Source organism: Centrocercus urophasianus, unplaced genomic scaffold (genome assembly GCF_019232065.1).
Source record: "Centrocercus urophasianus isolate 14NV4802_14NV808 unplaced genomic scaffold, USGS_Curo_1.0 seq_1, whole genome shotgun sequence".
NCBI lineage: Eukaryota > Metazoa > Chordata > Aves > Galliformes > Phasianidae > Centrocercus > Centrocercus urophasianus.
In genome coordinates, this window is record NW_024884141.1 from 1,098,682 (window position 1) to 1,113,185 (window position 14,504).

General features: G+C 38.2%; 1 protein-coding gene across 2 annotated transcripts in view; it reads left to right on the plus strand.

Annotated features, from left to right (window-relative positions):
• Nucleotides 1–14,504, plus strand: part of DLG2 (discs large MAGUK scaffold protein 2) — a 730,880-nt gene that overhangs the window by 431,333 nt on the left and 285,043 nt on the right. For both annotated transcript variants that reach the window (XM_042839962.1, XM_042840043.1), the window contains one exon: nucleotides 9,402–9,538. In XM_042839962.1, coding sequence (XP_042695896.1) covers nucleotides 9,402–9,538 — 137 coding nt within the window. The remainder of the gene's footprint in view (nucleotides 1–9,401; nucleotides 9,539–14,504) is intronic.

Below are 14,504 nucleotides of genomic sequence, written 5' to 3' on the forward strand. Positions count from 1 at the left end.
CAGGTACATTAACATTTGCATTATAATCTCTCTTCCCCATCATCTCCTCTCCTGCAAGCAATGTAAACAACCTTTTCTTGAGCCAGGGATTGTAATTCTGTGTTCTGACAACAGATTCCATTTAATGCTCTTTTAATTCATTGTTTTCTACTGTAATGTTTGGTATTTCCACCCAAAAGAATGGAAAAAAAAAAAAGAAAAAAAAAAACAAAAAAACAACAACAGTTGGAAGAAGGTTGTAGTTGTATAAAATTGCTTCTGAATGGATGTAGAGGCCAAAGTGAAATCCAGAAAAAAATCCCTGAAATATCCAGAAGACATTTTAGCATATTCTAAACTGTACTGCATAACTGACTCCAGTCTCAGAGCACTTGGATGAACCCTTTGGGTCCAAAGAAACGATACAGAAGCAGAGTGAGCTCCGAGCAGTGTCAGTCTGGAACAGCTGTAAAGAACTGGAGGCATCAGTGTGCCAGCCCAATTTTAAAATTATGTATGGTCCCTCTCTACTCGGCTCTTGTGAGGCCCCATCTGGAGTACTGTGTCCAGGTGTGGAGCCCTCAGTACAAGAAAGACATTGAGATTTTGGAAAGGGTCCAGAGGAGGGTGACTAAGATGATCAGGGGGCTGGAGCACCTCCCCTATGAGGACAGGCTGAGGGAGTTGGGCTTGTTCAGCCTGGAGAAGAGAAGGCTGCGGGGTGACCTCATTGCAGCCTATCAATACCTGAAGGGAACCTACACCCACGAGGGGAGTAAACTCTTCAAAAGGGCTGACAACAGCAGGACTAGGGGAAATGGATCCAAGTTGAAGGAGGGAAGATTTAGGTTGGATGTTAGGGGGAAGTTCTATACAAGGAGAGTGGTTAGGCCCTGGAACGGGCTGCCCAGGGAGGTTGTGGATGCCCCGTCATTGGATGTGTTTAAGGCCAGGTTGGACGGGGTCCTGGGCAACCTGATCTGAATGTGTGTGTTTGGTGGCCCTGCTAGGCAGGGGGGTTGGAACTACATGATCCTTGAGGTCCCTTCCAACCCGGGTGATTCTGTGATTCTGTGATATGGTCCCCGATGGCACAGATAGCAGTAAGTAAAATTTGAAATAGAGACTGCAAGCGTGTTTAGGTAGTTACAATCAAAGGTATGAAAACCAGCCTGCCACTTGGGTCAGCAACCAAGCTGCTGCCATGGTCTTTCCTTCATTCAGTTTTCCCTAGGTTCCATTTTTCTGAGTTTTTTGTCCTTTGGAGAGCAATTTGGCACAGTATGTATGTATGTATGCATCTATTTATTGAAGAGATTTTAATCTCTGTAGGATCATTCTTTAACCTCAGCAAGTTTGCTGATGACACTAAGCTGAGAAGGGAGGGAGAGCATCCAGAGGGACCTGGACATGCTTGAAAAGCAGACAAGCAATAATTAGATTTAACAGGGCCAAGGTACTGCAGTTGGGTTGAAGCAATTTCAGGTACGGGTACAGACTGGCAGAAGGACTCATTTAGAGTTCTCTGCAGAAAACTTGGAGGTGCTTCAGGGGGTCACTGCTCCTCCCAGCCAGGCCCACGGGGTGTTGCAGGGGCGGGCAGCTGCCCCCTCCACAATATCCGGGAGAAGGTTTGGGATGAGCCTTCCTCCCTTCCCACGGTTGGGTTAGGAAGCTCCTGGAAGTCCGTAGAAGCACAGAATCACAGCATAGTTTTTTTGGGAGCGTTCTGGAAGGCCATATAACTATGGAAACTCAGCACAGTTGGGTTGGGAGGGTCTTGGAAAAGGCTGAGTCAGAAACACAAGGCAAGTATTTCTCTTAGTCTAACCTATTACTATGAAAATGAGGAGAAAAAATTGGGGGAGTTGAATTCAAAACAAACCAACCAGCCAAACCACTCTTTCAGTTCAATGGAATGTAGCTAGCTTCACTGGAGCTTGTGAGGTTAAATTGTCATGAAACTTTGTCATATGAGGAGGGGTAGTTATGCACAGGGAGTAAAAGCCCAAAATGTCAGTTTGGGCCCTGGACAGCCTGGTCCAATACTGGATCCAGCAACTGGCAGCTCTGCCTGTGGCAGACGGGTTAGAGCTTCGTGATCCTTGGGGTCCCGTCCAATCCAAGTCGTTCTATGGTTCTATGGTCCTGATGGACAAAAAGCTGGATGTGAGCCAGCAGTGTGCTCTTGCAGAGCATTATGTCAGCTGCATCCTGAGCTGCATCAACAGAGGGATAGAGCATCTCACCTACAAAGAAAGACTGAGGTTGTTGGGCTCGTTTCTTGGAGGAGAAAAGGTTCCGGGGAGACCTCACTGAGGCTTACTTAAAGGGAACTTATAAGCAGGGGGGAGACCGACTTTTTACACAGGAAGATACTCATAGAACAAAGGGAAATGGCTTTAAACTAAAAGAGAGGAGATTTAGTTTAGGAAGTTGTTTACTCAGAAGGTGGTGAGGCCCAGGCACTGCTGCCCAGACAGCTGTGGTGCTCTGTCCTTGCAGGTGCACAAGGCCAGCTTGGATGGTCCCTGGGCAACCTGAGCTAGTGGGGGGCAATCAGCCCATGGCAGGGAGTCAGAACTGAATGACTTTAAGGTCTCCACAGCCTAAGCCATTCAGTGATTCTACTGTTTTCTTTCCTGCTTTTCATCAAGAATGCAGTGAGAGCAGACTTCTGCAGATCCCTTTGTAGGGCTGTGCAGCCAGCTTGTGTTACTGCAATGTTTTAGATTTAGAAAAGATCAATGCTATTATCTATTCCAACCAAAAATCTGCAGCCATGCAGCAAACCCCAAAACCCTCTCTGCTGAGGTGACAGAAGAGTTCCTTCCTTTGGAGACAAGCATCAGTGTTTCTATGCAAACAGTATGACATGCATGAAAGGGATTTTCTTTTCTTGCAGTATAATTACAGCTGCTAAGCAGTGTTCAGTCATAGTCACAAAAGTGCTGGCTGCTAAGTGCTAAGTGGAAGCTTTTTGTATACTTTCCACTCACATCCTCAGTCCAGGCTGTACTGGTATCTGATATCTCTGCTGGTCCAGAAGTATGGAAAGGTGATGCACTGACAGCCAGAATGTCAGGATTGACAGACATAATCACAATGAAAGTGTCTGTGGGCTGGAAGAACAAAAGAGCTGCATAACAGCTGCTGGATAAGTATGTGAAAGCACAAGAATATAATGATACACAGAGCATAAAGGGGACAATAATTTTCTGCACGCATTAAGTGGTTTCAAAGAATATTCTTACTTGGTGGCAGTGTACATCATCTTTATTCTATCTGACATGATCAGGGAAATACCTGAAAATACAACATATTTCTGCAAAGTAATGTCAAAAACAATAAGGAAGGTACTTGAAATTTTTAACCTGAGGCCATTAAAGGGAAAGACCGGCTAATGATCAGCTTTGTAGGGCGCTGGACCTCCTTCGCAGTTGAGATTATTACCAAATTGCTCATTACAAAGAGTACTCTAAAGCAATTTGGGAACAGGTCAGAAAAAAAGGAACTAATGATGGCAGTGAAAGTTGTCAGCTTTCAAGCATGTTATGAATATTAGTTAAAGTTTGATGAATCATGCAGTACTTTAGACTGATTTTTTTATCCACAGAACAAAATGTAGTCAAATTTTATTCCTCTAACTCCTGATATGAGCTGTGACATGAGTCAGGAATACCAATTGTTATAATTCACTCAAATGAATTGATATTTGAACCTACCCCTATAATACAGAGGAGAGAGAAAAAGTGACATATTCTGTGTCTGGGATGAGTGGTTTCTCAGGAATTGATCCATGAGATGAAAATTAAAAACAGAAAGAAATAAAACTTTGTAGAGGAAAATCAGTTCCTCCTTGTGTCGTTCAATTATTGTGAAACATTTTAATTTTCATTGTGTAATATATTAAAATTTTGCTTATAGTGAATAATAAAGGAATTTTCTATCAATAATGAACATTATTCATAAGTCATATTAAGCATATTAAAGCATATTAAAATCCCACAATTATGAGGTGTTATATCCCTCCTCTAGAAAGACCAGAATTGCCAACTACAGGTTTGGGCAGAAGAGGAAAGGGAGATATTCCCTGCTGCTCCTCTGCTTATAGTTAACCTTGTTTCAGTTTGTTTATTTATAGGGCACTAGATAGAACTGTGGTAACTGTCAAAACAAGTCATTCAGTTGTTATATGTCAATATATTTTATATTATCCATGTTCTTTTCCTCCCTGTAAGTGGAATAAGATTAATTAGAGATCTGGGTTGGACTTCCTTGCTCCAAGTTTGATAAATTCATGAGAAGGTTCATCCTTTTTCATAGGAAGAGACAACTAAACATCATTCAATTTGACTCTAGAAACTTAACTTGTATTTGCATCCTGACGAACCTGAAGATGAGTGTGCTGAGGTGATCTGCCTCGCCCTGGTGTGACAGAGGACATGGAATGCAGAACCCTTACACCACCTCTTAGCATTTTCTTGATTGATGACCATGATGTAATTTTTGGGCAGATGTTTTGTACTGTCTAGGAGTCTACCAGTGTTATGGAGTGTCCACAGTACTGTTTTATTTGGGCTCCCTAGGACATAGGAAAATAACTGCTCACTGCGTATTCTAATTCATTTAGCAAATACATGTCTTCAGTGGTATTACCAGCTTTCCCAAGGATACAGCCACATGCTGTAACCATGTTTGCAACATCCTGCTGTTACAGCACAGGGTCTTCTGCCTGCAGTACAACTGTGCTGCTTGCTTAGCAGCGAAACCTTCTAGGCTTGACAAAAAACAACTCATTTTCAGTTTTATTGCTAGGAATGCTCTTATTTCTTCTTGTGCTTCCATGAACATTCTATTAAATTCTAACCTATTATTTCTGTTACAAGTCTTGTGCATTGTGTGACTTCACAAGGGTGCACACTATTGAGGAGATTTGTCGGTTGGTGGTAAGAGATGCTGGAATAAAATCAGGAATCAAACAATTAGGAATTACCCATTTTATACTTCTAGAGTACACTGTTTTGATGTGGTTCTCAGTTACATTTTAAGTTTATGACTTAAATTCGACTTCCTATGGCTGCTCTATTATTTGGAGCTTCTCAGCTAGAACTGGGGGACTCATGTTGAATTTATTCTCCAAAACCCTCTTTCTACTTTCCAGATTTAAAACAAAACAAAACAAAAAACCTGCTTGACAGTCTGCATGCAATGTGAGCGATCACAACACTGCATTTGGGTTACTAATGAGGCTTTCATTTAACTTCACATCTTTCTCTCATTTTATATAGCTACACTTTGTCTTTTAAGCTCCCTTTCTGATGACTGGAAAGTGATATGTCCTTGTGTCTTACAGAGTGGTTTTATTATCGTATAAAGATTTCATTACTGTATATCCATCCCTGAACTAACTGTAGGAGAAATCTCCATACCTACTTTTTGCAAGAAAAGTAGTTAAAACATAGATTTAGGCTAGACATTAGGAAGAAATTCTTTACTGTGAGGGTGGTCAGACACTGGAACAAGCTGCCCAGCGAGGCTGTGGATGCCCCCTTCCTGGAAGCATTAAAGGCCAGATTGGATGGAGTAGTGAGCAACCTGGTCTAGTGAGGTGTCCCTTCCTATGGCAGGGGGTTGAAACTAGGTGATCTTAAATTGCCTTCCAGCCCCAACCATTTTGTGATTCAATTATTCTATATGTTCTCTATATGTTCTTACTGATTTATTGATGCATTTAGTGATAGAGCAAATAATACAAAACAGATGTAAATAGTTATTAATTACGTTTTTGTGAAATAGCTACAATTAAAGGAGGTCTTTAAATTGTTTTGGCTACAAATGTTGTTTTTTTTTTATGATGACCATTTTTTTTTTTAATTTATTTATTTTTTGCTAATAATTGAGGGGAAAAAAAAAGGAATGCATAAATGTATATAATCATTGTTAACATCAGCACTTTTTCCTGCAATTTTGACAGAATAGCTCTTTCCTTTGCCTCTATCCTCATGATAACAGCAATGCCTCATTCCACTCCTAAGTAATTTAATAACTTCACAGCCAACTCCTACATTTGTGGATCCCAAAGGCAGATGAATTTTACAAATACCTACTCACTAGAAGTGGAAAGAAATAGAGTTTGATTCATATTGTCTGTTTTACGCATCATATATGTGCCTACAGTGGCTTTAACTGAAATGAAGCATGGCATGGATGTACCATTATTAAACCCAATCATCTTTCTCCTCCTGAAGAAATCTCTTATTTTTCTCCATCTAATCGCTATTATGAGGAAATTGGGTCTTCCGTCCAAATTTAGGTGTTGTTGCAAAGGAGATTGTGCACAAAGAAAGTAGGAAGTGAGATAAAGGGCTATTCTCAAAGAGACTCGTGATGTCTATTCTGATGGCAAAGTCTTCCTGACAGCAGGGGTTAATAGGAAAAAGGATCTACAATTAAGCATGCAATTTTGTTTTGATTTTTTCTACTCAGCAGCAAAAAGAACTGAGATTGGAGAACGGATCTTGATCCCTGTGTTTCCCTAAGTTCCAGTGATTATCTGTCTTTAAAATAGGGTAATAAATAGAGTAAAAATCTCATATATTAATCTGATGTAGCCAATGAGAAGAGAGATCCACAAACCTTTTGTAGGTCTTAAAACTAAACAGAAACCTTTCATGTAATTGGAGATGAACCTGTATGGTATTGATCTTCCCACCTATCTCTTCCCACACCCAGTCGCCAGCCTTTCAGAACTTGACTGTGATTCATCTTGTCTCTGTCAGTTCTCTGAAGAGATCGGATGAATCATGCTCTAAAAGCCTTTAATGAATTCCAATTGTTTAGAAAGGTAGCACAGGTGATTGGCATAAATGATGAGCATAGTTGATTGATATCATTTGGACAGATCATTTGGAAACGTACCCCAAAATTTTATTGCAGTATACTTTCCTAATGTCCTAGCAATTGACAAAAATAATTCCAGTAAAACTAAGTGTTGCCAAGATTCCATTCCCCACTCTTCCTAAGAAACAGTCTTTTAAAGCATGCACATATGATGGACCTAGATTGTTATTAGGTGGGAAAGCCACAGAAACTCTCTTCTTCAGTTCTGTCCAGCCCACCCTCACTTTTCTCCCTACAGTAATTCCTCATGCCTTGTTCTACTCTTTTATGCTTCTTCATACTCTCAGCCAGTTACGTGGATCCCAAAGGCAGACCCAGCTTACAAACAATATATAGCCCCATGCATTGTAACACAATTATATTTTATGTCCATGAGAGAAGTAGAGTATGGCTTTCATCATTGTAAACTTCACTTTTATAATGGCATAGCATGTTACAATTTATTTTTATTTTTTTGCAGTTTCATATGTCAACTGTGATATGACCCTGCAAACAGCAAACACTGCCTTTCCTTTCAGCGCTGCAGAAAATGGAAGCTTTGGTCTTTACTTCTATTACACTACAACAGGACCAGGCTGAGTTAGGAAACCATCTGCATAAAATACATCATAGCTATATAGCCAGAAATGATCTTGCCCTTTACAGTTATAATAAAGGAGAAGATTGAAGCTAATCTTCCCACAGCTGTGCCTTAGGTGAGCAGTGGAGCTGAAGGAAGTTCTGCAGCTGCAGTCTAGCCCATTCATCTCCTCTCTCAGAGCTTCATTTTACTGGAAACGTGCATTTTGTTTTTTTTTTTTTTTTTCAAAATGATGATAATTATGTCACCAAGGAACACTATTTGATCACCGTTCCTAGTCCACAACTAAAGTTTTAAAGGGAATTTTAATTCTTGGTGTTTTCTTAGAATGTCTTTTTGTTTCTTCAAAAGCACTCAACAGGGTAATGAGCAAATTCATCCATGTAGTAGAAACCACAGTCTTCTCATCCTTGTAGCTGTCCCAGAAGTAGAAACAAATAGTAACAGTCATCACCAGCATTAGCTGGAAATTAAATAAAGCTTTATTTTAATTATCTCATATTTCTGAATTAACTTTATGTGTATTGTTAATAGCCATCTTAATTAAGGAAGCGGTATTTCAATTTGAGATATAATTTCAGTGGTTTCTTTTTGTAATTTACTGTTTTGATGGTATCCATTAAGAGTCCATTATGTTATCTGACCTCACATCTCTTTTAAACTAAAAATGGCGATGAAAAAAATAATATGAGAAAAAAAACATAATGTATCAAAAAGATTTAATTGACTCCAAAAGTCTTATCTCTGTATCCATACAGCTGCTAAAGAAATCCGTGTGTATTAAATAAACCCTCACTTAAATTTAGGGCACAAGCAGTCAGCTGCTGGATTTGTGATAAAATGCCAAATTCCATGCAGTTCATTTTTTCCTGTTGTATTTTCTCTGCTCAGGCTGAAGCTATTACTACTATGTTTGCTGTAAGATTGACTAAGCACCATGTATTTCATAGATAAAATTAGTAATTATTCTCTATTTAGCTACTATTTTTCTGTGCAGCTAAAAGTGAGATGCCTGGTTGAAGCAATAATCTAAGCAGGTTATTGTCAGTAACAGCTTATTTGTTCAGGTAGAAGTTCCCATTAGATCTATGGTCTATAAAAAATAATCTGATGGAGTAGACTTTTTATGGAAATAATATACAGTGATTTCTGCCTTTTCTCTGATTGAGAGATAAAAATGTTATTATAAGTGAGAGCAGTGATTAGTCTTTTATGTAGTGTGTCAGAAGATGGAAAAAGCATGAAAAGCTCTTACATCTACTGATGTTCTACGTACTTTTTCTGATTCATACCAGCTTGTAGACATTCCTCCAAATTTTGGCTGTTAGAGTCTCCATTACTGGGAATTTCACAGATCACAGAGAGAAAATTATATGTGCACAAATGACTCTCACTTTTTTATATATCCACAACCAAAGATATTTGTGTCCTAGAAAAACATGCAAAGCATAATTAAATTCAAATATGTGCACCATTTATCTTTCATTTTCATTTTCGGTGTGGCACTATAGAAACTTATCATATCTACAGTAAGCTTCTCAGTATTTTTCAGATTCTGTGGACAAGAATACCTTTCATTTTGTTGTGATAAGTTGCAATGTCTTTTTTACTTACATTTATCAAAATAACATCCAAGCTTGAGGTTTTACTGGCCCCTACTGAGCACAAGATATTGGGATAGAATCATTATTAGTTTGATTCTTTTCATATCTGCCATCCTATAATTGTACATTAAAAATAATTTCAGTAATTCATTTGCATCCCTTACCTTCCAGGAAAAAGTGAAGATGTACTGATCCATCAAATAACCGTTGTTTTATTTGTGTTTCTGTAAAAAAAATATTGCAAATGTACAGTAGATTAAATGTGCTACCCTAGAACTCTCTCTTTAGTGTTATTTCTTGCATTGCTAATGCATATTTTCCCCTTTCTTCTCTAGGTCTGGGTTTCAGTATTGCAGGAGGAGTGGGAAACCAACACATTCCTGGGGACAATAGCATTTATGTCACCAAGATTATTGAAGGAGGAGCTGCACAAAAAGATGGGAGGTTACAGGTTGGAGATAGACTTCTTATGGTAAGTGTGACAAATTTAAATTGCATTTTATATGGATGAAAGTTGTTTCATACAGGTTCTTTTATTTACTATACGTGGTACTGGAGGTAACCATTACAGCTTCTCTAATTGTATTTCTGTTATCTTCATTTTTTCCCATTCTTTATATGTATTTCTGAGACAACAGTTAAAAAAACCCACAACATTATACTGGAAAACCAACATTTTGTGAAGAAAAGGCAATAGATTTTATTACTGTGTCATTTAACTAAGAGGAGAATAAATGCATCATACACATCAGCAGCTAGTCAAAATTCACCACAGAGCTTCTACAGTAAGGGCTTCATTACAACACAACTCATTCTACTGATCATTGTAAGAAAGTAGAAAGATGCAACAAAACTCTCTTTTGTACCCACCATCAGATGACTGCTACCTGTACTTCAGTGTCTGTATGAATGCTTCATATAGATGCTCCATGTAGGTGTTATAAAAGATACGCTTTTCTTGAAGTGTTCTTCTTTCTCTGATGGATCTCGCTTGCGGAAATTGTTCCTAATATTTGAAGTACTTACACTGTTCTCTCTTGGTATTTCGCACTCTCAGAGTTTGTTTAATACTCTTTAAGGGAGAAACACTGGTGAATCAGCAGAAGTTGATCTATGTCAGGTTGTATTCATGTCAACGCATCTGCAAATATTTCAGCAGGTACAGAAATAGGTTTTAAATCATTGCGATGAAAAAAAAAGTACACTGCAGTAGCTCCGTTTTATGACACAATGTCTAAGCAGTGAAAAATTGCTGTGACCCTTTTTCTGCCCATAAAACTATGTCTATGTTCTTTTCTATAAGAAAACTGCATTTTTTTTATTGGCTAGGGACACTGTGTTCCAGTCAAATGTGAAGATGACCATTCATTATCTGTGTATTAAATAGAACATAAAAGGCACTTACTCAGTGGCTGGATTGGTGACTTTAACCTTTTTTAATTAACCCACACTGGCAGATAAAACAACTAAAAGATCAAATGCTGTTATCAAACTCAAAGCAAAATGAAACTAGAATTTAACATTTATTTTATATTTCTTCTTTGCAAGTTCTCAGCACACTGAATTTCAAGTCCCTGCACTTTAGTGACGTTTTGGCTTGTTTTTCTATAGAAATGTGTATTTGTATTTGACAAAGTTACATCGTATTTTGTTATTTTCCACTTTGTAGAAAATCTACTTGCCTTCAGCTGTTGCTTTTTTTTTTCTGCAATGAGAATTTTTTTCTCAATTTTTATGTTATTTGCAAATTTGTGTTACCTTATTATAATTTTCTTCCCACTTACCTAAAGAAATAAATAATATCTACACAACATCTACACAACACAGACACAAAAACCTCTTCATTCTCTCAGCATCGCTTAATTAGCTGGAATTTCAGTAGAAAAATAGTAATACATCACATTAGAAAAAAGTTATACATCACTACATAGAACTTCATTCTTTCTCCTGCATCTGACCTCTGAAAATGACCAGAAGTCATTGTCACTATGTTTGATGTCACATCTTCATGCCACTTTTCTTTTGGTGACCAGTTCACTACTTACAATTATCTCCTTTTATCATTTCTGTGTGAAATGAGGGAACAAAAAAATCATAATATTGCTCTCTACTACCCATATACTTCCAGACCGAGCTTTTCATTGTTGCTTAAGAAATTCCAAATAGCAATTTGTTCTTTGTATAATTTAACCCTTACATTTTCATGGAGATGAAGAGCTATGTTTTCTGATTCTCTCCAACAAGACACCTTAATTTCTTTATAGCTTGAGGTTTTTCTGATTTTCCTGAATACTTTCTATAATTTCTCTCTTCTGCCTTGGGTAGTATCTGTCAGTTCATGCCGTTTACTTCATGTACCTTTGTGAAAAGAAAGAATTCATTGTTTTCTTTCATCAGTCTTACTGCTTTGATCAATGCAATATTGCTATTATCACCTGTATGGTCTGTGGCTGCTTCGTTGATTCCTTGTTTATTATATACTTCAACATTTTATTGTTGGTTGTTTTGTTTTTTTTTTTTCTCACCAGTGCATGCTTCCTCAATCTTTGTTTTTTCCATCATTTCTCTGTAAAATCTGCTATAGTGTGTTAGTCTTACAGAATTGCCAGCAGCTGCTGGAATGGTTGTTTCTTTTTTGTATCTGTGTTCTGATAAGTCTGAGTAAAATGCTTTCAGATTCCAAAGAACATGCAAATAAAATTCATTAAAATTTAAGATGTAATAAAAGAGATGCTGCAAAATCAAAACTAATATTGAAATGTAAAACAATGAGATGCCACCTGAGCATTTCACAGTTTGATATCCCTACAGTTATTAAACGCAGATTGCGAATAGTGTGTTAAGCATTCACAAAATGTATTATGTAAATATTGAGCATTGCAATTATTTTGAAATCTATACAAGGGCATATCTGTGCAGTTACATTTTTGTGGCACTTCTGTCCTATTATTCCAAGCACTTCCGCACAGAAATTCTCCAGTGTGGGATAATTCTGAGGTAACCAGTAGGAAAATTATTGGAAGATGCTTAAGAGTACTCCAGCTAAAAACTGAACTTGGTGGATTTGATAGGTATATGTAAAATGAACAGACCAGAGCTCTGCTCTGGAGACACATCTAGTAGGAAACTTCTACCTATTGTAGACTGGTAGTCATATCTATAGTAATGCCTGCAGTGAGAATATGGCTGTGCTGGGTGTCTCCACAAGGCTGCGTTCTCTTGGCACTGGACAGAAGCAACATGGAATCATGTATCATCATAGTCTAGTACAATTTAGGTTAAAAGAAGCTCTCTAGTCCAACCTCCAACACAAGCAGATTCAGCTCTACAATCATGCAAGGTTGGTAAGAATTGAGTCTTGAAAACATCCGAAGATAGATTTTGCACAGCCTCTCTGGGCAACTTGTTCCCTCTAACTGCTTGTTTATACATAGGCTTGTTGTCTTCCCTGTTACCACATGCCACTCTGAGAAGCGTAGCTCCATCTTGATGACTGTAAGCACTGGAGGTTGCTGCTAGTTATCCCCAGAACTGTAATTACTTTCTTTTATCTGATGTTATCATCTCACCTTGGAATTGCTTGCCTGCAGAATGGATAAATGAGAAGTCACTATAAAACTGTTTATTACTAATACAAAACACTGATAGTTAGAAGCAAAGTATTTTTCAGGGAAAACTCTAAAACAACAGAATTTATGCTACTGCTGTCTTGTAAGTATTCTGTTAACTCTTCAAATCTACTGCTCCCCAAAACCTGGACTGTTTGGGCCATATCTGTTAGCCTGTTGCCTTTTAGCATGTGCAGTCAAAGAAATCAGGCATTCTAGGGATGTGTACATTTATAAGAAATGATGTTACTCACACACCATGAGATTTAATTTGATTCTGTTTTCTTCCTAAAACCATAAAGAAAAAAAAAAAAAAGCTTTCTTTTTCCAGATGTTCATGTTTGCTTCCAAGCCCATTCTGTGCTGAAAAAAATACCATTGGGTGGTTTCTCAAGGCTGTGGTGGGTTGCTATTTACAGCTGTCAAACTGTGCCTTGCAGGATTCCATACCAGTTTCTGTCAGATCACACATAGCTGCAGAATCATTTGTGTTAAAGTAGTCAGAGTATATCATTTAAATTTTAGGTGCATCTACATTAGCATTTGTTTCAGAACAGAAAAGATTTTTTAAGTGATTTTCACTGTCTTGTGAGGGTGATCTTTGAGGAGACAAATGTGATTTTTTTAAAAAGAAACTACACCAGAGAATGTAAAAATCCAGTAAAAGCATTCCCAATTAGCACTGCTTTACAGCTGCTAACAGGCATTCAGTCTGTAGAGCCCAACTACATATAACCCAAAATAAATCCTTAAAACACATGCAGAGTAGATGCCACTTTATCCACACCCTCTGTTATTGCAGATCAGTCCTGGTGCACACATTTTTCATTCAGGAAGACTGATGAAGTACAGACGTTACCCAGTTAAAACTAAGGTAGAGCAGTGTGAAAAGACAGTACCTGGTCTGTTGGTTGTACTTGCTGGCTAGGAGAAAGGAAGCACATCAGAATAAATGTAATTGTATGAGATGGAGAATGATTAGTACTGAACCAGCTCAGAGGATTCAGTGGCTGTATCCATTCTGATGCAACAGTGGGCTCTGAACTAACTTTACACTGATGTTGATATTAGACTCACAATACTTTATCTAGCATTCAAAGGTAGATTTGCTATAATCAGTTTTAGGATGGAACCATAGCTATAAGCTCCCGAGTTAATTCCTCCCCAGAATACTCACTGTGTGATCATTCCTACACATCTAAGTCATCCTCACACCATTTCATTGCATACAAAGCATTTTTTTTAATAAAATCAGTGTAAGAGTGATTGACAAATGATGACTCAATATATGTAGGTTACTCTGAAAGGAATGCCTCCTAATTATTTCCATGTAAACTACCAGAGATACAAAAACAACAATAACATTATTTGGTAGAGCAATTTTTCAGCTACAAAACCACCATTAGCAGTGTGTTTTTGTCAGCAATAAACAAGAGCCTGCAGGCCGCAGTCATAAAAATCTTCACCAGCAAAGCTGACTCACTGTTTCACAGCTGTTATGACGGCATCATTGCAGGAAAACGTTGCCCACATAGTCCATCTTTCATCAGCAAGAACAGATGGAAGTCAGAAGGTGCCAAGTCTAGACTATGTAGTGGGCATGGTAGGACAGTTCAGCCACAGTTTGCTCCATAGCCTTTTAAGTGGAATGGGGCCCTGGTGTTAACGTTGCAAGAGAAAAGTTGTCTTCTTCTCTGTCCCGACCGGAATTTTGAGCCTTCAGCTTAGTCAGCATCCACCCGGTGCAAACTCTGTGATATTCCAACATTGCCACCATCATTTCCAACGCATTGAAGCCTACATTCCGCTCCATACATCACTGCCTAGTTG